This window comes from Rissa tridactyla, chromosome 2, assembly GCF_028500815.1.
Source record: "Rissa tridactyla isolate bRisTri1 chromosome 2, bRisTri1.patW.cur.20221130, whole genome shotgun sequence".
Classification (NCBI taxonomy): Eukaryota; Metazoa; Chordata; class Aves; order Charadriiformes; family Laridae; genus Rissa; species Rissa tridactyla.
In genome coordinates this window covers 23,068,060-23,091,609 of record NC_071467.1, presented here as the reverse complement: position 1 = coordinate 23,091,609, position 23,550 = coordinate 23,068,060, and the positions used below count along the sequence as shown (strand labels likewise).

The window sequence follows — 23,550 nt, the reverse complement described above, 5'->3', positions numbered from 1 at the left end:
ATCTCAACTGTCCTCCATACTTCCAGCAACTAAATAAACTAAATGACTTTTTAAAAAGTCACAGCTGTAGGTAACTTCTGGTCATCCTCCACTAGCTAGCAGAAAAGGAAACCCAGTGGAGTTCTGTCAAAGGTGAATTCCACTCGGATTTTGATGGAACAGTAAGTTTAGCTCTTCCCAACAACAGGAAGAAGAAAAAAAAAATAAAAATCACTAACATGGACTCATGGTGTTGGAGAAGCAAGAAAGAAGGAGAACATCACCACCACAAAAGCTCTTAACCTTCAATGCTTTGGTCTGCTACGCTTTCAGAAATTGGTTTTGACACAGAAAAAGTAGCTCCTTCCTTTATTGATCACCTCCCAACTCTCCAAAAATCTCTCAAGCACTAGGGAAAACACGTCCTAGGTTATGGTAAAAGACTGCCCTCCCCAAAAGCAACCAACCACTTCAAAAGTGAACATACAGTAGAACCCACTACAACGCAATTTGAGAATTTTATTCTAACCTCATTACCTTGAGATTTTTCAGAACAAGCCACTTTCCCTTCAAACCAATTCTGTGAAAAGAAGGGGTTGCCTGGCCTGTTTCATTCAGGATTCTCTGCTAACTGTAAAATGTGGGCTGAATGTCTTCTGCAGGTCAATTTTTCAGTAACAAGATTCAGATTTTTAATGAACAACTATGTTTAGTGTATGCTGCTAGCTAAAGTATAAATGGCTAAATAAATAAAAACTATTGTTTCTTCAGTATGACTTGGTATTTTGTCTGTAATTTCTTTATTAAAAAACTGTAACAAGATACTTAAAAAAAGGCTAGATACAAAAGAAGTTAAGCTGCTCACGAACATTAAAGTTTTCCAAAATGTATCTTCAATAATCATGATCTTATAAACATTTTACAGTTACCAGAAAGTGCCCAGGCTGAGTTTACATAGTTAGATAACGTAGTACAAGTGTCAGGTTAGAACTGGTAGTGGAACAACCTCCTGACTGTCTGTTCACTGAAACAGGGATACAAAAATGTTGATTGTGAACTATGAAATACTGTGCATTGGCCTCATCATATGTACAAAAAAAAAAAAAAAGAAACCCACTAAAGGTACAGATTACATGCAAAATATTAGTGATGGTATCTGATGCGCCAGAGTTCAATGCAATCGGAACAAAAATTGCAATGAAAGTGGTTTCATAAGTGGACGATCCCAACTCCAGGATCTGAGCTGTCAGGAACTTTTTACAAGTTCAATATACATGATACACAACTGCAGCCAACCACAAATTAAACACCATTAAAAAAAGTTAAAATAAAACACAGAACATACTTAATTTTTTATTTCGAAATTCCCTACTCCCTCTATACAAGAACCTTTGCTGAAACACTTTCCACAAAGGCAGCAGTGAATTTTCAGAACATTTTACATATTTTTTTCCCTCAGCAAAAAGATAAATCACAGTGTAAATTATATTGTTCTGCTGTCATCTTTGGCTGGGGTTAGGCAAAGGAGTTATTGACTAGCAAACTGTTGCAATCAGATATTGCCAGTGCTCCTTAGGCCTTTACGTTACAAATTTAGTACAGGAATGTTTGCATTTAAATCTTTAAAGTACCACCAGGGGTATGACAGCATTAACTTTCATAAACTTTTATAGACAAATGGAAAAATCTACAAAACCTAGCTAGTAATATTACACAGCAATACACACTTTTTATACTCTACACAAAACCAAAATTCTTGGTCTTAATGGCGAGTAACAATTTCTGTTTCAAGATTTGCTTAGAGGAATAGAGTGGGACATAAAGGCGAGAAATGCAAGTGTTTGCTGTAGGAAGATGTTGGTCATCCGGTGGTCTTATTGTGATGGATGGCATAGGCTGGAATCCCTCCTCGCTGGCAGGCAATGATGGACTTGAGGTCCAAAAGTATACCTGAAAAAAGAAGGTGGCATTTAAAATTTTGCTATACAAGGCTAAATTTCTTATTGCCTACATGCCGTGTAGGGGTAGGCTAAACAAGAACTGCACAGCCACAGCAAGTTTGATCATACTACGTTCTGTTCAATATGTCAACAACTAGGTGGTCACGCTACACGCTTTTGTAGTACCTTCCTTCACTTCCTTGTTCTTATCTGCTCACGATTTCATATACTTCTGTTAAAACTGATAAAAGCAGCACTCAAAATGACCCTGTGCCAACAAATCCTCAGTAAATGAAATGTTCCCAAGTCCATCTGGAAGGTGGTGACTGCCATCGATCCAAAATGCAGCAGAAATACTACAGAATATAGTACTTGTACAGACAACAGGCAGCAACAGAGAATATTTGGTTTATGGTCCCAAGTGTAAAATACTGACTTGCAGAGCAGAGTCACTACCAAAGTGTAACCATAGATATTCCTTAATAAATGTGCTCTAGATTTTCCGCTTTTCAGATTAGTCCTTGTTTCCTTTTAGCAAACTGTAAAGGAAAGACAGTACCTTAAGTAGTAGGAAGTTAAAAGCAAATAGCTTAAGAAGCATACAATGAATACAATTTACAGGCAAAGTTTTCCAAAATGAAACCCCCTGAACAGTATCTTGTTCTTTCATGCTTCTGACCAGCTACTCCGTAAAGGCTGTGAGAAGGAGACAGCATCATTACAGACATCTCACAGAGAGGACACGGGTGTTGCCCTCGGGATATGCAGGAGTCAGAAGAGGAGATGATCCAGGAAAACAACTCAACCTCAAAACCCTACTGGCGCACAACACTGCTGACTAACCAGTTACTCCACTTAAGAACGACTGTGCAGAGACTGTAACTGTGCTTCCATAATAGACCTGTGAATATGGATAAGGACACACCACACTTACTTTCAGTTGCAAGAAGGTCTAAGATTCACACCTGATGTTTCCAGAACTGAAAGTCTAGTCGAACCCTACTACCCTGCTCTGCTACCTAAAGCCTTCACATAGAATGTCACTGGAGGTAGACAGTTAAAAATAGTAGTGATGCTAAAGTTATTCCAGTTCTGCACGTTTCCACTGGGAACGGACAACTTACTAGATCTTGTCTTTCTGTCATACTCATCTTCTCAACTATGGACCAAAACCAACGCTTGAATTGCAAAAGCTTCTCAGCATTTTCTCCTGTGTGAAATAAAAAAAAAGATATATAATTCAGCTGGTACACTGGACAATAAATATTAAGAGATCTGTTTTACATGTAGTGCAAGTTGGATTTCAGCTACGATCTCATTCATAAAGCCCTGATACTGGAGACACTAGTAATTTTGAAACTAATACACATACTTTTGAATATAAAGGCTAATTCTGACATACCTCGGGACAACTCCCATCCCCTGCCTCCCAAAAAGCCTAACAACATCTAAATATATTTTAAAAATTTATGTAAGAAATATTAGACTGCATCCATCACATTTACAGTTCTAAAGTTAGGTCAAACCTTTCAGAAGGAAAGATACGCTACCAGTAATACAATCCTTGTATTTAACATCAAGTGACAGCAAAGTTGGAAAATGTGCTCCCCCTGAGTTGAAGGTAAATATTTTCAAAGGTCCATAAAAAACACAGTAGTAATTTTATTAGGATTTTTAATGACTTATTAACTTATGTCAGAAGAGGTCGTTTAAGTTTAATGCTGGTAACTCTACTCCACACAGACAAAACAGTGTTAAGTTATCCATACAACTCTGTTTCTGAATAAGTTATTTCATACCTGACTCATCATTGAAAGAGGTAAAGCTGATTAGCATTTGCACATTTACTTCACCACAGCCATTTACTAAAAGTCTGAAATCTTCTGCTGTCAAATCTTCTAGTGAATTCTTTGGAAGTACATCCAGAAGACCCTTCCTCATTGCCTTAAGTGAAAACCACAAGATTCACACATTATAGCCATGTCACTTTCAGATTGACTTTAAATGCACTACTGAAAAGTTCCATGTGAAATCCCCTGCTAACTCAAAATTCATTATTCTCCTAGCTGTTCCTTTCTTTCAAAGCTTTACCATCTGAGATGCAAGTTTTCTGAAACAAAGAACTGCGCCAATCTGTTAAACCCTCCCTACTATTGCAAAAGAAAGCAGTAATGATTTGAACTAATATTTCACAAGGAGCAGAAGCAAATGCACTCTCTAATGCTAAAAGGTTCAGTTATTTTGCTAAATTGATGAATCTGATGCGAATTACAAAAAGTGTATCTTGCGTATTACTTTTCCTTTGCTTCCTCAGACGCTCAGATGCCAACTCTGCTTTAAAACTGTTTTACACGCACACGTATTTTATATAAATAAGTAATATCCCCAAAAGATTGCAAATTCCATTTTCAAAATGGAAGAATACAAATACATTTGTTTTAGTAAATTCCAAAATGAATAAGAATGTTATGCTTTTCAACTCTTAAAATAAACACGAGTCAGACTATTCATATAGGCAGGCATGGAGATCAAGTAGCTCAATTCCAGGAACATGTTCTTTCTGTGAGATTTTTGGACCTAAACTGCACAGAGGTAATCTCAAGTATCTCAGAAGTGCAGCAGGAAACCACAGTCAGAAGAAATGACCCCAAGTTATTTCATGTGACAGAGAGTAAGTGGTTCTAAGTACCAGACTGTTCACAAAAACATGTTATTAATCTGTAACTTTTATTTTAAGAAGGCTTCGAAACGAAATTATTTTTAGTATGGTTTTATAGCCAATTGTTAGGTTTCTTGCCCAGCTAGTAAAGTAAGAACAAAGTTGTATGTTTCATAACTGTTTTTTCCTTTTAAAACAAGGACACAAGTCAGAAGTTCAAGGTAATTTGTGTAGATATTTTGAAATTTCTTTTTAATCTTTGTTTATAAGGCTAAACAAATCAAAGATAACAGATTATTACAACAAAGTAGCTGCTAAATACAAACCAAAAATTCCAAGTGGATACGTGCCATTTGAGCTCAAGAAATTAACATATATGCTTAACCAATGAGATCAAGGTTAAACAAAATTATCTTTCATTCGATCAAAAAAGACAAATTTCTCAAAGTACTCAGTCTTCACAGTACCGCATAAAAAGCTATAACATTTAAAAAAAAAAGAAAATGAAATATTTTTAATCAAGCTGTCAAGACTTCAAAAGAAACCTGATTAGCAATACTAAAATGAGGAAAAGAATTAACTGACTGAAGACTTACAGATTTTTTTTTTTTTTTTTCGTTTTTTAAAAAATATTCCACCAAAGACTTACATGTAGAGGCTGTTCTGCTACAACCAACATTCGGTGTTCTGCGTATTTCCGGACATACTCATATACATTCTGAGGAGTGACTGGTATATTTACACCATTGGAAATAAGTTCAACCTATGGCAAAGCAACAAGGACCATTTAAAAAGGCAGGGGACGGGGGGGGAAGTAAGTGAGATCATTACAACAGCCACAGCATGCTGCACAGTGATTTATTGCTTAGTATTCCTCTAAAAACAAGCACAATTTACTATCAGATGTTAGCTTTGCAGATTCCCTAGGACTGACTATGCTATCCAGGCTTTACGGTAGGCTCTACATCACTTTCAAAGAAACAACGTCTGATGAGAACACTGTACTTGAATCTAGGAAGGGTAAAACATTATCTCTGCCATCTGAGAAGAGCATGGATTACGCATACGCTACAACACACAGAAGCTGTCGAATTCTGAAACTAGAGAGACACGGGTTTAGCTGTGCTTACCTGCCCTCCGCCCTCCTCCTTACACAGGTCTATTGCAAAGGCTAAATCCATTGCTGCAAACACAGCATCAGCATCCGTACTCTGGGAAGCGAGGATAAGTTGCCGAAGGCTTTCATACATAACCGGATCGAAAAAAGCAAAGTCATGCCAGTTCACCTATAAAAAAAAGACAGATATTTGAAACTAGATGTTTGAAACATACCAGCTCTTGAAAAATACGTTCAAAATTATATGATCTGTGCCTAATCTATGCACTAGCGTACCGCAGTGCATAATCCATGTAACAAAGCATACAAACACTTGGAAATAAAGGCAGTCACATTTCTATTTTCAGCCTGCTTTCGAAGGTACATTAGAATACTCAACTGAAGTGCACTAGCAGAACGTAAAAACAGACCTTAAAAGTTTTTTCTGCTATTAAGGGCATAGGTTTTATAAAGAGAATTTACAGTTGTTTTTTTTTTTTAAACAAATTCTGCGTATCACCTAGCTCAATAGAGATTTGATGGAGGCTGACTGAAGCTGGAAACAATTTGCATCAGTGGTCCAAAATGCTGAAAGATCCCCTCCACTTAAATGCATCTGTACTGCTGCTATATACACACACACACATTTAAATGACTGATGGCCTAGTAGCTGCATACCACAGTTTCAAACAATTCAAATACCAATGTCTACTTCTTGCTGTTTCTATAGTTCCTTGCCTCTTTGTTCTTTATAAGCCTGGAAAGAAAAGTAATCTACCAACTATACTAAACTTAACTAAAATATTTGTTCATGTATCCAACATTTAACTGGAAGGAATACATATTCAAGAAGAAAAACAGTAGAAAAAAACCTCTTGGAAGGTATCAGGAGATATTTGGAAGCATATCTTTCTGCCATTAACCCTTTTTCATTAAAGATTATATGTATGTTGGATAACTGATTATGTGATCTACATCGTTCTAGAGGAAAGACCAGCAGTAACAAACCTTGGTTTAAATTTGTTGCAGCAGACAGAACTTACAATGCTACTGACTAATGCATTAAATGTGGAGTACATAATTACTGTTTATTGGGGTGGAGAAGCATTTTTGCCAAAAGTTCAGGTAATTATTGCTTTGAATTAAATCATACCTGCACCACAGACAAAATTTTAATTACAATTACAATTCAATGAGTTCTCTCAAATACTGAGGAAAATGCTTTTCGTTAAGCTGAGATGCTATTGCCTAGTACTGTCTAACACCATCTGTGGCCAGTACTATGTGACCAGGCCCACTCAGCATGGGTTTATGAAAGGCAGGTCCTGCTTGAGAAACCTGATCTCCTGTAACAAGGTGACCTGCTTAGTGGATGAGAGAAAGGCTGTGGATGTTGTTTACCTGGACCTCAGTAAAGCCTTTTGACACAGTTTCCCACAGCATTTTGCTGGAGAAGCTGGTTGCTCATGGCTTGGATGGGTGCACTCTTCTCTGGGTAAAAAAACGTCTGGATGGCTGGGCCCAAAGAGTGATGGTGAGTGGAGTTAAATCCAGTGGGCAGCCGGTCACTAGTGGTGTTCCCCAGGGCTGAGTATTGGGGCCAGTTCTCTTTAATATCTTTATCAATGATCTGGATGGGGGGGGACCAAGTGCACCCTCAGTATGTTTGCAGATGACACCAAGCTGGGTGGGAGTGTTGATCTGCTTGCTTGAAGATAGGAAGGCTCTACAGATGGGTCTGGACAGGCTGGATCGATGGGCCAAGGCCAAATGCCCAGTCCTCCACTTGAGTCACAACAACCCCAAGCAGCGCTACAGGCTGGGGAAGAGTGGCTGGAAAGCTGCCTGGAAGAAAAGGACCTGGGGGTGTTGGTTGACTGACGGCTGAGTATGAGCCAGTAGTGCGCCCAGGTGGCCAAGAAGGCCAACAGTATCCTGGCTTGCATCAGGAATAGTGTGGCCAGCAGGAGTAGGGAAGTGATCATCCCCCTGTACTTCACACTGGTGAGGCCTTGAATACTGTGTTCAGTTTTGGGCCCCTCACTACAAGAAAGACATTGAGGTGCTGGAGCAGGTCCAGAGAAGGGCAATGAAGCTGGTGAGGAACCTGGAGAACAAGTCTTTGAGGAGCGGCTGAGGGAGCTGGGGCTGTTCAGTCCGGAGAAAAGGAGGCTCATGGGAGACCTTATTGCTCTCTGCAACTACCTGAAAGGAGGTTGTAGCCAGGTGGGGGTCGGTCTCTTCTCCCAAGTAATAAGCAATAGGACAAGAGGAAACGACCTCAAGTTGCACCAGGGGAGGTTTAGATTGGATATTGGGAAAATTTCTTCACTGAAAAGGTTGTAAAGCACTGGAACAGGCTGCCCAGGGAAGTGGCTGAGTCACCATCCCTGGAGGTATTTAAAAACATGTAGATGTGGCACTCAGGGACATGGTTTAGTGGTGGACTTGGCCGTGTCAGGTTTAGGGTTGGACTTGATGATCTTAAAGGTCTTTTCCAACCTGAACAATTCTGTGATTCTATCTCTCTGAATCTTCAGTCTCAGGAAGAGAAAAAGGGGAGACAGTAAGCTGTTTCTGAAGAGAGTCAAAAGCTAACCTATTAAAAATAATTCCATCTTAGTCAAATACCTGACTTCTAGTACATCTACTCAGTTCAAAATCTAGAAAATGAAAAAAAAAAATACTCCACAAATTAATTTTAAAGGCTTCCTTACAGTTCCAATATCAACACTGCTAGTCAATACATGAACATTGGAGGAAAAAAGCCGCTTTTAAAGGTAAGATTTTATATAAAGGAAATTAAAATTTCTGTGTTCAACTTACCTTTCTGCCAAGAAGAACTTTGATTACATGTCTATTTAACGTGATGGGACATAGTTCATTCTGCAACAAGCACAATCCTAGGATTCTGAAAATAAATGTTTGGAGTTTGTTTTGGTACAACATAAATTACATCACAGATCTTTCAGCAAACTCAAATTTCCAGCCCTATCAATCCCCAAAAGAAAAATATGGACATATATAATTTAAAACGAAGTATTTTCCTGCAGTATAAAACTTCCAGATTGTAAAATAAAAAATTAACAGGAAAAGAAACCTCAAGTTAACGTGTGCAAACTCCCTACTATTTAGCTCCAAGTGAGAAATAGTAGAGACCATAAAAGTAATAAAGTTTTTGCAGCTTGGATCACTGGTACTCTCCCTGGTATTTTGTATATTTGTCTTTTACATTTTTTCAGACTAGAAAGTTAATAGTAGCATACCTGCCAATGTTTCTGAAACAATTCAGCCTTGCTTCTGTGTTTTTACCAGGTCTTGGTGTATAAAACCCTCGTTTTCCAGGTTGGTAGAAAAGTGGTGCATTATCATCCCCATCATCTGTATCATCTAATTCCATATCTACTACACTGCGGCTGGAACCATGCCGCTTTCTATTTTCCTGTTTTGAAAATCAGAATAGCAATTAACAAACTTACTTGTTGTTACTGACACACATTAACTACTAGACCCACAGATTCAAGTTTCATTGGTGAAGAATTTCCACGATATTTCTAACGGTGACATTTTATACTTTTGAGTAATTACTGCTTAATCTTTTCGAAAGAAAAAAAAAGATAATGATAGAAGATTAATTAAACAGAACTTTGTCTTGCATGATAAAGGAAAGCTCCAGTTGCCTAAGTTTTTAAAACTAACTGATACAACTGGATCTTAAGTAAAATTAATTTATGCAACAGTTCGTTACCTGCACTTTATCTGAAGAGTCTAGTAATCCAAGATCCAATATACTGTCAGCACCATTCTCCCTTGACAAGGAAAAAAGCCAAAAAAGGCGGATTTAATTTCACAGTAAGGAATTGTCATATTCTGAAACCAGACAGATTAAACAAAATTCAACAAGTCACATGTCCAAAGAAAGATATCTAAAACAAAGCAAGGAATAAGTTGCATGTATCAGGATTAGATGTACAGTACATCACAGTACAAGTGCTTTGGCCACAAAATCAGTTCTCATTTCTTATCTAAATCCTTGATACTTTACCTGCCATGTGCAATAATGAGTTCCATTGCTTCATCAACTCTTGCTCTAAGGGAATCTTCACTAGCTAGTAAGAGAAGCAGCTGAGCAGGGGACAACTCCAACAACATTCCTGTGATTTTACTTGCAAATGCCTGGGGATAATAAGGAATGATAATGTGTCTTACTATTCACCTCCAGTTCTCCCATTTTCAAATATTGTTTTATGAAAGTTTTAGTATTTTAAATATAGAATATGTTACAAGATACCTCCTAAACTAAATGACAAGTTACAGAAGCAAAATCTTACGAAAATGCCGAAGAATATAACACCAGCCCTACATGTTCAAATATTTTCAGTTATGTTAAACAATACTCGACAGGGAAATTAATTTTTAAACTAAGAGGTGACAAGACAATGTATCATTAAGTGTATTTGACAGATAAATCTTACTGGTTGCATTGCTTGCACTCGAGGGTAGAGCCTTTCTCCAAGGGCTTGCCTGTGTGCTGGAAGAGGGTCAGGGTCATCGCTAGGATTTCCTTCTGATGCCGGTCTAAAAGGCCGTGTGTCAATGGAAAGTTGTCTTCTAAAGTCCCTTAAAAAATTAGAGCACTTTGTACTCATTTCAGAGGAAATATGCAAAAATTCTCTGGAACAATACAATTTGCACACAGATTCAAAATAGCACTCGGTTTTATGCGGGAACAGTAGTGTTGCTCATAGGTGCTTGGAGAGAATGATTCAAAAACAGAGAATCAAAATGAACCAGAGATTTTAACGCTACTAGTAGTTTGGATACAGCAGTCAGACATGCCACCAACAGCAATGTTGTTTCTAAACCACCTCACAATTTTATTCTAGTACACAAGTTGTTATTATTGTTTTAGTAGGAGAGATCGATGCTTGAGACATCATCTATCAATGCTAAAGTAAGCATAATTATTCTATAAAGAATTAAAGTATACATTGAACTTCAAGAAGCTACCCTGTAAATTGCTCCTGAAAGTAAAAAAGCTTTAATTTGAGGAAGTAGAAGTATCTTTCATAGAATCATAGAATTGTTAGGGTTGGAAAGGACCTTAAAGATCATCTAGTTCCAAATCCCCTGCCGTGGGCAGCGACACCTCCCACTAGATCAGGTTGCTCAGAGTCCCGTCCAGCCTGGCCTTAAAAACTTCCGGGGATGGGGCTTCCACCACCTCTCTGGGCAACCTGTTCCAGTGTCTCCCCACCCTCATGGTGAAGAACTTCTTCCTAACGGCCAGTCTGAATCGTCCCATTTCTAGTTTTAATCCGTTCCCTCTAGTCCTGCCATTACCCAACATCCTAAAAAGTCCCTCACCAGCTCTCTTGTAGGCCCCCTTTCATGAAGATGATCAAGGCAATTATTCTATTTGACAAAGTGTCTCCGCCAAATTAAAAATATATCACTTACCTATCCCTATCTCTCCGAGAACCAGCTCGTAAGCCACTACTTCTCCGCATTTCTCTCTCTCTCTCCCTTTCTCGATCTCTCTCTCCCCTATTTCGCAATCTCTGCATCAGACCTGAAAGGGAAAAAAATCTCATTAAGCTTAAACATCTTTGTATTTCTCTCTCCTACCTAAGTTTCAGTGTAAGCAGGACACAGTTTTGGAAGATAATTTAAAAGACATCAATGAGACAGAACCCCTTCACTTAAAGTAGTGACTGGTGTTCAGCCAAACTTAAGAACAGAACCTGAAACATTTGTACCAACTTACGAATGTCAAAATACTTCAAGAGTTTATATATTACTTTCAAAAACATTAATATGTATTTGTGACAAGCCAGATGAAGCAGTCCTATTCAAATGTGTAAGCTCTTACTGGCTAAAATCTTGACAACTGTTGCCTACCACAGACAAAGATGCTCAAAAAAGGTGAAAGCATCTAAAGCAGGCTCTTGTTTCGAGAAAAACAAGAGCTTCCTGTTTCTGAAAGCAGAAAAAAGCCATTTCCTTGCCTCAGAGGAGTAGCACGCACATTTCAGTGCTACGTGATGCAACCAGTAACAACGCAACAGTTCCTGTGCTGAGCTAACAAGAGAAATCTCCGAGATAATGCCAAGTATTTCAATGCAAAAAAGCATCCAAGATTTTTTTATGAATGTTATCAGTAGATTAACTGCTCTGCATCACTTACTTGTATGGGTACCCTTGTTGGCATTCTGAATACAATCTAGATTTGGCAGTTTCTCGTTTGACAGAAAAGCCTGTGCAATAGCAGTATAAAAGCTTCGTGCTACACCGCTGCCTTCTCCCGGCTCATCCTTAAAAGTAACTTTTACTCTGTGTACAGCCATTGGAGTGGTAGCACACCTGCGACCAAAATGATTGTTGAGCTGCCTCATGGTCTGCTGTATTAGAAGATCTCTGTCTCGATCAACCTAGTGAAAAACAAAAAAGTTTTCTTTTCTTTACCAACTATCATACTGAGAGAATTTCAGCTTCACAAGAAGTTTCTGGACACTTCTGCACAGACTCAGAAAATACCAATTAGACTGTGAAAAACCACAGAGCAATTGCAACACGGCTCACAAAGTAACGTTTAAGATACCTGCTTACAGACTCTGAAATACAACTTCTCCTATCAAGTTCCTGCAACACGTGATAATTCAACTTTTAATGAAAACAAATTCAGAAGATAAACTAACATTTTTTACCTCCAAGGTTAAATCCCTGGATTGCTGGTTTCTAAGTTTTTCCATCTCCCTGCGGAATTTTGATTCCTTCACTTCAAAGCCACCTAATTCAGTCAAGATCTTAAAAATAAAAAACAAACACCAAAATTAGAATAACGAGGAAGGTTCACAATTTAGTTGTAAGAGGAATTTTCCTTACACTGGGAAATACATACCGATCCAGGCTCTGCTCCAACATCTTCCATGAATACTCTACCGAACAACTCTAAAGAGAGGCGCCAACGTCCCAGCAACATGTCATGAGATATAACCATGCCCATAAAGCTACACTGTGGCCTGACAGAAGGAGGGGAAAAAAAAATGGCAGACAAGCAAAGACAAGTTAAATTTCAGACACATTTTGCGTACTTCTGCTTTTTCTTACCCTCTGCTTTCAAATTAATTCTTTATTTCTGATAAACAACACCACAGTACAGTAAGTCTGTGGACAAAAACACATGAAGCTGCTTAGTTTCGAGCCGAAACATAAGTCTCACTTCACAAGAAAAACTACTCTCAAAGCACGTAACTTCACTGCTATATGGAAATCAATGTTACTGGTCTCCTTTCAATCAAGAGCTTAATTTATTTTTTTTAAAAAGGTGTAATTCAAAGCGAGGGCAGTTCAATCCCTAACTGCATAAAGCGTGGTCAGTATCACCAGACACAGATGGCAAGCTGTCAATTACAATTTTTAAACTTAGCTACCCAGGACATCACGGCAGGTCTGCAGCAGGAAGTCGGGTAGTAACCGACTTCTACTACAGTTTGCACAGACCTCTTTGAAGACTGTTCAACTGCTCATTTTAAAAGCTATCAAACACAAACTACAAATTCAAACTAAAGTAAGCTGCCCACTTTAATTTAAAAAACTTTTCAGAGTCCCAAATATCCTTTTATCAGTTCAGTAATATTTCATGGAGTAATTTTTAACCCAAACTACCTGAAAGATGTGAGAGGTGGCCCTTCACTTTCTGTCAATCCTATCTCTGCCAACAAGCTGCTTTTCAGTTGTGCTGCAAGATCATGAGCTGAAGGCCCTGGCTTTGAACTCTCAGACTCTTCTGTAGGCACATTTTGTTCCTCCCCTTCCTTCTTTTGCCGATTTTGCATGCTCATAACATTTTTCAAGTTGGCTGCATAAGACATTTTAGTTGGAAGAACCTAAACAAGGAGAAGTAAAATTTAATTGCACTTTCAAGGCAGTCTAGAAGGATTTTTCAGGAGATACACATATTTATCAAATTTTTAAACCATACAAAAAAGTGGGCATCGTAATTGACCTGTTAAAACACAACAACCTCAATCATTTCAACAAATAAGAAAAACCATTTTCCTACTTTATGTTTGCATTTCATACGCTTGCCATTTAATGCTCAGTCTGTAGGCAAGTTAAATCTACTGAGCTATAGGGAAATTTTAATTCTCTTTATCACAAATAATTATATAATTGGCATTTCAAGATTAACTCAGGATTGTACTGCAGCCTTTAAAAATATTGCCTGAAATCTGCTACAAATCAGTAACCATAAAAGTTCCTACATTTAGAAAAATATTAAGTATACTTTTCCTAAAAAGTCCAAGTTTTCACACTTACCGGGCTTTTAAATTATCATACTGAAAGCTACTTTAAATTATCTCTGAAAAACATTAAAGTGCCTTTTTAAGAAATGAAGGTACTAGCTTAAATTACCCTACTCTTTAAAATAATAAAACCTTTAAATTTACCTCAAGGCAGTTTCTATCCACTGTAACTTCCATTAAGCATTTCCCGCTGTTGGCAGAAGATGAATACAGACCCTGACTTGGTCGGCCAAACAGATCTTCTTTGCGAGCATTTGGCTGAAAATTAACAAAAGCATTCTGGGTAAATAATATACTTCAGTTAGAAATGAAAAAAGCAAACTGCAGTTTTCTTCCAGAACACCATCTCTGATGTCACCTGTAATAGATGGGGCTGGTCTGCCAGTGGAATGGCCTCTGCCAGAGGAACCTCAAAAGGATTAGGTGGAATGCAGCCGAGGAACGTCATGGAGTCTGATCGTCTGAAAAATGGATGGTTTTGGCCAGTCTCTGCTGGGAGGGAGTCATCGTCTTTGTCATTGAGTGTAGCACCTAAATATCACAGAAGATTTCCATTCAATTTTCACAGTTAGAAAAGGATTTAAAATACCAAAAATTAATATGCTTCCTTCTTAGCTATCTGACTGGAGGAGCATCTCTGCAAATTTAATACTTCTACAGGATGCTTCCACAAATCCTGTATTTTTATTAAGTTGCTTAGTCATCACTTTTATTCTTTTTATTGCAACTAACTTTACTGAACATGCGCTCCTACACTATATGTACTTAGTATAGAGTATACATTCTACCATTTTCAGCAGCAGTTTCATTAGATCAAAAAAATCAGTTTAACTCTGATTCAAATTTTAAATTCTGTTAATGTGCAGAATGATAAGTAAGGGCACAAATTCTGCAGTTTAGAGAAAGGAGACAAAAAGAGGGCCCCGAAATGAGAACAGGCAATGACAGAAAAAATTTGGTAAAGCAAAAACAGTAAGAAAATCTTACTAAAACCCAACTGTAATGTAACATATACAAGTAGCAAAATTTATTCAAAGTCTCAGCTAGCTAAAGGGGAAAAACATTAAGAAAGTGTCATATTTTGGCATACTGCAGAAGTGTTTCTGTATACTAACTTTGATTGGTGTCATCATCATTTTCATGTTCTGAATCTTCATTGTCAAGACCCAGTTCCAAAAGCTCCCGAGTTCTTGGTGGGAAAAAAAAAAAAAAAAAAAAAAAGGAAAAAAAGAAAAAAGAAGAGTCAATCCTCTTGAAGAAAACATTAGGCAAAACGTTTACATCTGTAGCAATCAATAAAACCAAGAGTATAATCAGTAAGTGTACTTTGAGAGCTACACATAACTCACTCCAAAATCAAAGTACTGTTGAGTACCTCTCATTCCATACTCACTCTCTACATTACTCACGCAGTTACCCTTATAGCCATTTGGACACCCACCAAGTTTGATCTAAAAAGTTACCGCTTCAGACAGTGATAGGTATGCTTGTTTTTAAAGATTATGTCAATATAAAAACCCCAGGAACCCTGCATTAGTGGAAGAAATATGTAAGTGAGTACTATTCTAAAATTTACTGGTGTAGAATATGCTTAGTCCTATAAAAATAATGTCACTGATCATATTTCAGAACGTAAGTCTGCAAGCTGCTTATTAAAGAAATGGATTTCATTGTATTATAAAAAGGATCAAGAACTCTGATTAGTAGTCATTTCTGGCAGTTTGTGTATTGTGAAATATGATCTGAAACTAAATGAAGACCAATAAATTTCATTTCATACAGGCTATTAAAATGTCATCTACCAGAAGCAACTAACTGAATTTGAACCACGCACCTTTAATTGCAAAGGTCTAGGGCTTCATAGTTTTACAAGCATTTCATGGAAATTTTGCAATTCTTTGATGAACAGTTATTTGACAGATTTCAATATGTGAATTTTTGGAGACAAAGCAGATTCTGGAAGTATGTTATTGCCTGGAAAAGGCTTAAAGCCACAGCTCTAACTACTCAAGTCAGCCAGCACAAAAAAACCAATTACTGTATTAAATCATCCCTACTTGTGAGAAAACTAATGTTGACAGCAACATCCTCCAGCATACATTTTGAGGTCACAACAAGCCTTATGTTACCAAGATATATTGAACATAAGACTGGAACTAAAGCATCTCTCCAATATGTATCTAAAAATATTGATACCTCACATTTTAGAGTTACTGAATTTGTAGAGAAAAGTTAAGTTCAACCTGCGATATTGAAAATTAGGGGCAGTAAGGGGCAAAAATTTTTGTTTTATTTAACTGTTGACTAGAACTTGTTCAGGTACGTTACCCCAAAACTTAGTAAGAAATGGGAACCAATGGTGTAGACTACCAACATGTGGACATTTCTATGATCATTAATTGCCATTTTGAATCAAAGAACATTTCTAAAAAAAAATTTTACTATGTTTTAAAAACTAATAAATACACCTTTTAAAATGCTATAGTTGAAGTAGCAGGGATTTTCAAGTTAAGGATGTTTTCAGCTGTTTACTTCCCTACTGTGCTTTAAATCATCAAGGTAAGTCTCAAATATCCACAACCAAATGGAAAACAGAACTACTATGCCCATCACAGCAGACTTTGACATTTTCTCCCATGTCATTCTTATCATGTTTGACAGAATTTTAAATAAGTTATTATCATGTTAAATGTGAGGAGCAGATTGCATTTTGCAGCTGAGAAACTGTCCTGAGTACACCTTTTAGAGGCGCTGCCATGGAGTTAAAAATCAAACTCAAGTTTCAGTGGCAAGAAAACCTTTCAGAGCAATCAGCATAAAATGATTCTAACAGGATACTGTAAAAGGCTTATTAAACATACATACATTATATACCATTATATATTTTCTTTTTATAATACACGTTATTACACACACACAGATACATGTATATAGATATATGAGTTGCTGAGTAACAACCCCAATGACTGAAACAAAAGGGCATACGCCACTTTCGCTTTTTTTGCAAAAGCCTTGATACCTTTTCCGTTCCAGCTGAGGAGTATCCAATGTTGTCTGTTGATTCATTGCTTTAATCCAATAAATAAGGGCTTGAAAAACGTATGCTACGTGCTTTAGTGAACAGACATCTAGAACAGGAAGAACATCCGAGTGCTCATCATTGTGAGAACGCATCAAAGACAGTGCGTAGTTCAGGAAATCTCCACGTGCTGACATCATTCCCTGACGGGCACTGAGTAAAGTAGCGCGCCTAGTGAAAGAAAAGGATTGAATACAGAGAGATTAGGTGTCACAGTAGAATGCATCCTTTACGTATTAGTCTCTGTATTTGAAATACAGATGTAAAAACTCAAAAAAAAAAACCCAAACCACAAAGCGGTGTGACAAGAGTAAATCATAGTTTTGTGCTTTACTGTAAGGAGCTCAGATGCAGTATATTATAAACAATTAATACTCATGATGAATCTAGTACGTCAGAATAAACCAAACAGTAGCAACGGCACAGGAAGCCAACTTAAAACAAAACAGTAACTACACTGCTGCATTACAAAACTTGATTCCTAAAATGTCAGTGAACAAGATTTGACTGTAAAACTGGTAATTCATATCGCATGCAGAAATCAACCTATTTTCATACCTTCTTCCCTCAAGTGTTCTTAAGCTGGCTTCCTCACGGGCTGTCATCCTTTCCCTTCTGGCAGAGTTCTGAGAAGCATGGAGCGGATGATTTGGATGCCCAGGATCACCAGCAGATGCTAATGCAGAACCATAACGCAGCTGAGCTTCAGTAGAGTCCATGATACTAACCATCCAATTCCAAGTAGGAATAAGCTTTTCTTCTACATAATTCTAGAGAAAATGAGATTTAATGAGTTTTGCAAACTATAGAACTACACGATGAGACTGCAATCTCAATGTAAGTTTCCACCGGGGCTTTTACAGTTACACCTAACTCCCTACAAAGAGGCTGTAAAATCACATTCAAGAATGACCAGTGAACAGTTTCTGAAAGCTCTATTGAGACTGTAGTGGTGTGCATCTCTCATCACTTAATACCTTGGTGTCTGTAAATCATTCTCACCACCCCTCTCTCCCCTTTGGGCATCTCTTCTACTCCTCATCTTATGACAACCCAGCATCTCCAAGGTGTGCACACATCTTGGGGATTTTGGTCCAATTCCTGACTTTCTAGTAGCTTTAACAGCCCTCATCCTGCTATGGCATTCACCAGCCACATCTTTCACCATTCTTCACCCCTTGCAACTTACTTAGTGAAGACGACAGAGCTAAGACCTGCATGGAGAACTATGTCTACATACAAACCTCTCCTCTTGGTCCAGGCTCTTCTTCACCTGTTCCCAATACTGGCTCTGGAGCCCGATTTTCTTGCCATTTGCTAACTTCATTGACCTGATGCGGGTTTTTTTTATTCCACATCAGTCTGCTTTCTTCACTCCTCTACATTTCTGTTTTCAAAAACATCTCTCACCTCAAATCTTGTATCTACTAAACTAACAATATGCTGTCTCAACCCCATTTCTGCATAAAAATGAAACCTCCACTGTCAGGCTTTCACGTGCCAATACAAATCTCTTGTAGCATCACTTGATTTCTTGGGCTCCCCAAAGCAGCGGTTTTATTCTGATAGTTTATTTTTGAACTAAATTCAGTACAGATAATTTCACTCTATACACTATTCCTCTTACAGACTCAACAGTTCACGTCAAAAAGAATAGGGCAAAAGATCTCTACTAGAGATCACTAGTATCTCCAAAGCAGTCAATCCTGACTTAACTGTTAATTAGATACCAGTCAGACACAGTTGAAAAAAAAAAAAAAACAACAAAAAAACAAAACACACAAAATGGAAATTCCTTTTTTGAAAGAATATATGTATATGAAATATGAACAGTTTAATGGAATTAGTAACTACAGCTACTTCAATCTACACTATGTCTTATATGCAAAGAGGCCGAGAAAGCTGGGACAGTTTAGACTCAAGAAACAAACTCAGGAGGATCTTATCAGTGTGTATAAATACCTCATAAAAAGGTATAAATATATAGAGACAGACTCTTCTCAGTGATACCCAGTCAATGGACAAGAGGCAATAGGCACAAATTTAAATACTTGGAAAGTCCATTTAAACTCAAGAAAAAAACTTTTTTACTATGAGAGTTGTCAAACTCTCCATCCTTGGACATATTCAAAACCTAACTGGACACAGTCCTGAGCAGCTTCCTCCAGTTGACCGTGCAGGGAATTTGGACTAGACAGTCTTCAGAGGTCACTGCCAACTCCAACAATTCTATGATTTAAAAAAAAAAAAAAAAAACCAACAAACCACAACCCACCTGTATTGAAATTATGTTTCTCTACAGCGATTTGGATGTTCTTACCTGCAAGTTAACTGCATCTTGATAAGTCAGCTTCACCGCAGCTGGGATCTGGGAGTATACTAAGTGATTGTACTTGGGAATCAGACCCATCAGATCAGATATCTGCCGTATCACAATACTGTATGCTCTTGCTAAACTGCTTGCAGATGTTAAATAGCTGCTTGCATTGCTGGCTTCAAGTGCTGCAGCTGCTGCCGCAGCACTCGTACTGATGGTACCGCTCCGGCGTAAGTTTGATGGATCAATGTAAATCAAGCCTGCTGAACTTGCTAAACATAAAAGAAGGTATGACATTAATGAATTTATTTAACCTTTGCTACATATTTTCTGTATTGACTGGTATCATGAACATTTCTAGAAATAAACTTGCAAATATTACTGATATCACAACTGTAACCAGCAAAAAACTACTAGCTACAGTAAGAATACTCATATCTTCTTAAGAACTGCAACAGATCCTTCCTTTTTTAAAATTCAAAACCAGAACTGGAACAGTCATGATAGGTTAGCACTGTTCTTCTAAGACAAACAGATAAGATTTCTTCCTTAAGAGAACAAAAATAGAGGAAGAAACAAAGCCAGAGTTAACCAACATTCATGCATGCGTTTTACTCAGACTTGCCTGCTGGGGCTGAGGTACTAGAAGGAGCAGTGCTGGTAGTCCTCTGGTTTTGGGTGTTACGCACAGCCCACTGCATGGAACGGGGAGCTTGGGCAGCACCATTTGCATGTGAGCTATTTGTGGTTCGCTCCAGAGGCTCATCAAGCATGAAAGTCTCCTGCTCTATGTCATCACTCTGACTGCTGCTGCTATCAGAGTCACTAGAATCATTTGATTGAGAATCATCTTCAGAAAAAAATGCTGGAACACTGCTAGCTCCTGTTGAGGAAAATAAGCAATAAACAGTAACCGACAACTGCACATCTTTGCACATATACATGTATCATGCCAGTGTTGTGAACTTTTTCCATGAGAAGAAACTACATGTACTAAAAAGGTTCAAGTACCACTACTGAAAATCTTTAATAAATTATCGTAATAACATACTGCTAATTTTCCAGAGGTTTCATGAAAAAGCAGTAAGATTACTAACATTTCATAACATAAATTAAGAAATAATTTGACTAAGAAATTCTTCACTGATTCTGCCCCCACGCGAAGAATTCCAGAAATTATGCTTCTAAACTGGACGGTAAAGCAGTTGCTTTCAAAAACCCTTAAAATGATTGGTCAGGTTTTATGTTTTGTTTTAAACCATTTTTAACTTCTACACTAAAACATTTAATTTCACTTCACAAGCGTACAAGGTAATCTCTAGCTAACACACGCAGAAGCTCCATAAGAGCAAAAAAGACAGGCCACATCTTAGCGCATCTCCTTGTCCAAAAACTCTGCATAGTACCTTACAATTACAGGCAAAGAAAAAGCAAAGGAAAAACAGGAAACATGGGGAAGGCAGAGGTGGGAGGGAAGAAGCTGGCTGAAGAGAAAAAAAATAAAGAAAAGGAAAATAAGACTGCAAGGGAAAAGTATTTGTTAAAACGTCATAACCAGGTAATTCTCACTCTGTCTGATCTAGTTGTGAAGTAGTATCTCCAGCACACCTCTGGAGTGCTGGATGCAGTCCAGATCCAAAGGCAAAAAGAATAATATATTTTAGGTGAAGCCAGTTCTGCCCTTGTTAGACATGTTCAATCACTAACACATTTCTTTTTCCTGTACAACTTAATCCTAATATCTAAATTCAAACAGCTAGATTAAACATTAGCTGTGTCATACCTGCTTCTGACCCAGCAGTAGCTGCAGTGACAACACTTCTGCGCCCACTAGCATTGTCCTGATTACTGTGGTTACTCTCACTGTCACTTTCTGTTTCAGCAGCAGCTAGCAAATCCAACTCCATATCACTGCCTATAAAAACAATATACAAAACATCTCTTGTTTAGAAAGAGAAAAAAAATAGAATGACTGTAGTGACTCATATAAGACATTAAACAAAACCCAGAGCCTATTACTATAGCAGAAGTTAATGGATATGCAGGGAGAGGTCATAAAATCAGCGCAAACATGCAGCTGTACTTAAAGCATATTTTCTTATTATCCAGCAATTAGCAACCCTTGGCCCTCTCATTCTGTACTGTACATATACATTCAATACACACACACTGAAAATTAAGACTTTAAGGATTCAGAATTAGTTACTCAAGCCAAAAGACTCCAGAATTTTTCATGCATATGTATTAGGACAATTAACCATATGCTGTTTCAAACGAATGTCTAAGGAATACCTGAAAACTTAAAAATAATAAAAAAAATCTAATTAAAAAAAACATGTTCTATTCAAGTTTAAGTTTTGCGAATTCAATGTTCTGAATACTAAGCAAGTGAATAAGCTGATTTCCTGTACTACAAATGGGGTGACTGGAAATACAAGGCACGGTCAGAAAGAGAAGACAACTATTTTTTTTTTTTTTAAATCATAGCTTTGTGCCATCTAATCCTAAGCTAACTAATAGGAGACAAGTATTAAATTATTAATGGCAAGAATTTTCATACGTAATGGATTGATTTTGTCTAAAAAAATATTAAAATGTACTTTAATGGTTTGTGATTGGTTTGAAAACTACCTCACCATGATTCAGATCCTTTTTGAGAAAACATCTACCACAACCGCTATTCTATCATTAGCCATACAAGAGCTAGGTTATTTTTCAGTCCTTCAAGTAGTTTATGTCAATAATATTTTACGTTAGCAAATACAAAAGGTAAAACAGATATTGTTAACCAACATTAGGTTGGGTTTTTTTATCCTTTGGTATCTTAGTATTTTCTCCTCATGCAGAAAGACGAAAATAAAAATGTTCACGTACTTGCCTACTACGAATTATTTACAATTTTACTCATCTCCTTTTGTAAGATGCGTAGTCTGAAACTCTGGGATTCTCTCTACACGTGCAAGTCTCCCAAATCATTTTCACTGGTGACTCCAAAGATGCCTTTTGGTTTTGATACACAGTTTGCTCGTCCAAGCAGTAAAGTGCCTTATGTACATTATACGTACCATCTTCATCATGCTCATCATGCTGTCCTTCTGCTTCAGCGTTTTCTTCACCGTGTTCTTCCTGTTCATCATGATGGTCTTCTTCACCAGCAACCCCCTCAACCACCTCAACCTGGAAAAAGCATTGTAATTTTATGCTAGAGTATGTTCCATATCAGAGACAATCTACGAATTTTCAAAAACTCAGTGCAAAATTTTATTTAAAAACTAACAAAAAAAAACACATCTAAGAAAGATGACCTCACAACTGAACTGCGTGAACAGAAAATGAACTTACAGCCACAGTAGTTGTACATGGTTGTACAGCCCACAGCATTGTGGAAAAAAAAAATAATCAGGCCCAGACCACAAACAAAACATAGCCTTGGACATTAGATTTTAATGATGGAAGGGTAAAACTGACTATAAAACCCAGAATTAGTTTCTAAATATTGAAGAGCTACCATCCTGGTAAAAGACTCTCTAGTTCTCTAATAGAAACTACGTAATAGCAACCATGTGCTGAAAGACTCAAAAGCTTTTTTAACTGGGAGTTATAATATAGTGTAAGTTTATATATAAAAGAAATGACAGATGTATTTCTTAGTATATATGTAATTGTGTCAAATGCGAGGCACTTAATATACTCTGAAATGACTAAATACTGCTGAATACAAAACAATGATTACAAAGCTCTGTCAGAACAAAATGCTTAATGCACCGCAGGACTTCAGTATCTTTTGCAAATCAGAGGTCTTGATGCACTGATTCAGATGTTCAAATGTCAAAGTATGTGCTAATGAATTAGGTGCCATACCAAGAAGAAAAAAACAACCAAACAAACAAAAAACCACACAAAAAAAAGACTACTGACCTCTTCCACATCTGCTGAAACGATATCATCTTGTTCTTCATCCCTGCCACGAACTGGTTGTGACTGACTGATTCGTCTCTGCTGAGGATTCCTTATGATGTAGGATGACTGAGATTGACTAGAACTTTAAAAACAAATAAACAAACAAACGCCCAAAAGTAGATTTAGACCTCTGGATGTCATTATGAACCTACATTACTGTAGAAATCTGTCAGTAGGAAAGTATTTTCAAAATGCTTGGCCAGAATAAGAA

General features: G+C 37.4%; 1 protein-coding gene across 16 annotated transcripts in view; it reads right to left on the bottom strand.

Moving 5' to 3' along the window:
• Positions 1–752: 752 nt before the first annotated feature.
• UBR5 (ubiquitin protein ligase E3 component n-recognin 5) overlaps positions 753–23,550 on the bottom strand; it is a 91,061-nt gene continuing 68,263 nt past the window's right edge. For 9 of the 16 annotated variants that reach the window (XM_054193466.1, XM_054193467.1, XM_054193475.1 and 6 more), the window contains 25 exons: positions 23,298–23,421; positions 22,445–22,556; positions 21,163–21,294; positions 20,001–20,262; positions 19,383–19,647; positions 17,621–17,832; positions 17,003–17,233; positions 15,099–15,172; positions 14,342–14,514; positions 14,128–14,262; positions 13,343–13,563; positions 12,576–12,696; positions 12,373–12,480; positions 11,862–12,105; positions 11,135–11,246; positions 10,150–10,294; positions 9,720–9,850; positions 9,423–9,483; positions 8,941–9,116; positions 8,501–8,585; positions 5,709–5,864; positions 5,228–5,341; positions 3,719–3,863; positions 3,044–3,129; positions 753–1,929 (listed from right to left, as the gene is read on the bottom strand). In XM_054193466.1, coding sequence (XP_054049441.1) covers positions 1,717–1,929; positions 3,044–3,129; positions 3,719–3,863; positions 5,228–5,341; positions 5,709–5,864; positions 8,501–8,585; positions 8,941–9,116; positions 9,423–9,483; positions 9,720–9,850; positions 10,150–10,294; positions 11,135–11,246; positions 11,862–12,105; positions 12,373–12,480; positions 12,576–12,696; positions 13,343–13,563; positions 14,128–14,262; positions 14,342–14,514; positions 15,099–15,172; positions 17,003–17,233; positions 17,621–17,832; positions 19,383–19,647; positions 20,001–20,262; positions 21,163–21,294; positions 22,445–22,556; positions 23,298–23,421 — 3,838 coding nt within the window. In that variant the 3' untranslated portion in view covers positions 753–1,716. The remainder of the gene's footprint in view (positions 1,930–3,043; positions 3,130–3,718; positions 3,864–5,227; positions 5,342–5,708; positions 5,865–8,500; positions 8,586–8,940; positions 9,117–9,422; positions 9,484–9,719; positions 9,851–10,149; positions 10,295–11,134; positions 11,247–11,861; positions 12,106–12,372; positions 12,481–12,575; positions 12,697–13,342; positions 13,564–14,127; positions 14,263–14,341; positions 14,515–15,098; positions 15,173–17,002; positions 17,234–17,620; positions 17,833–19,382; positions 19,648–20,000; positions 20,263–21,162; positions 21,295–22,444; positions 22,557–23,297; positions 23,422–23,550) is intronic. The other 7 variants (XM_054193473.1, XM_054193482.1, XM_054193483.1 and 4 more) reach the window with 5 other exon arrangements.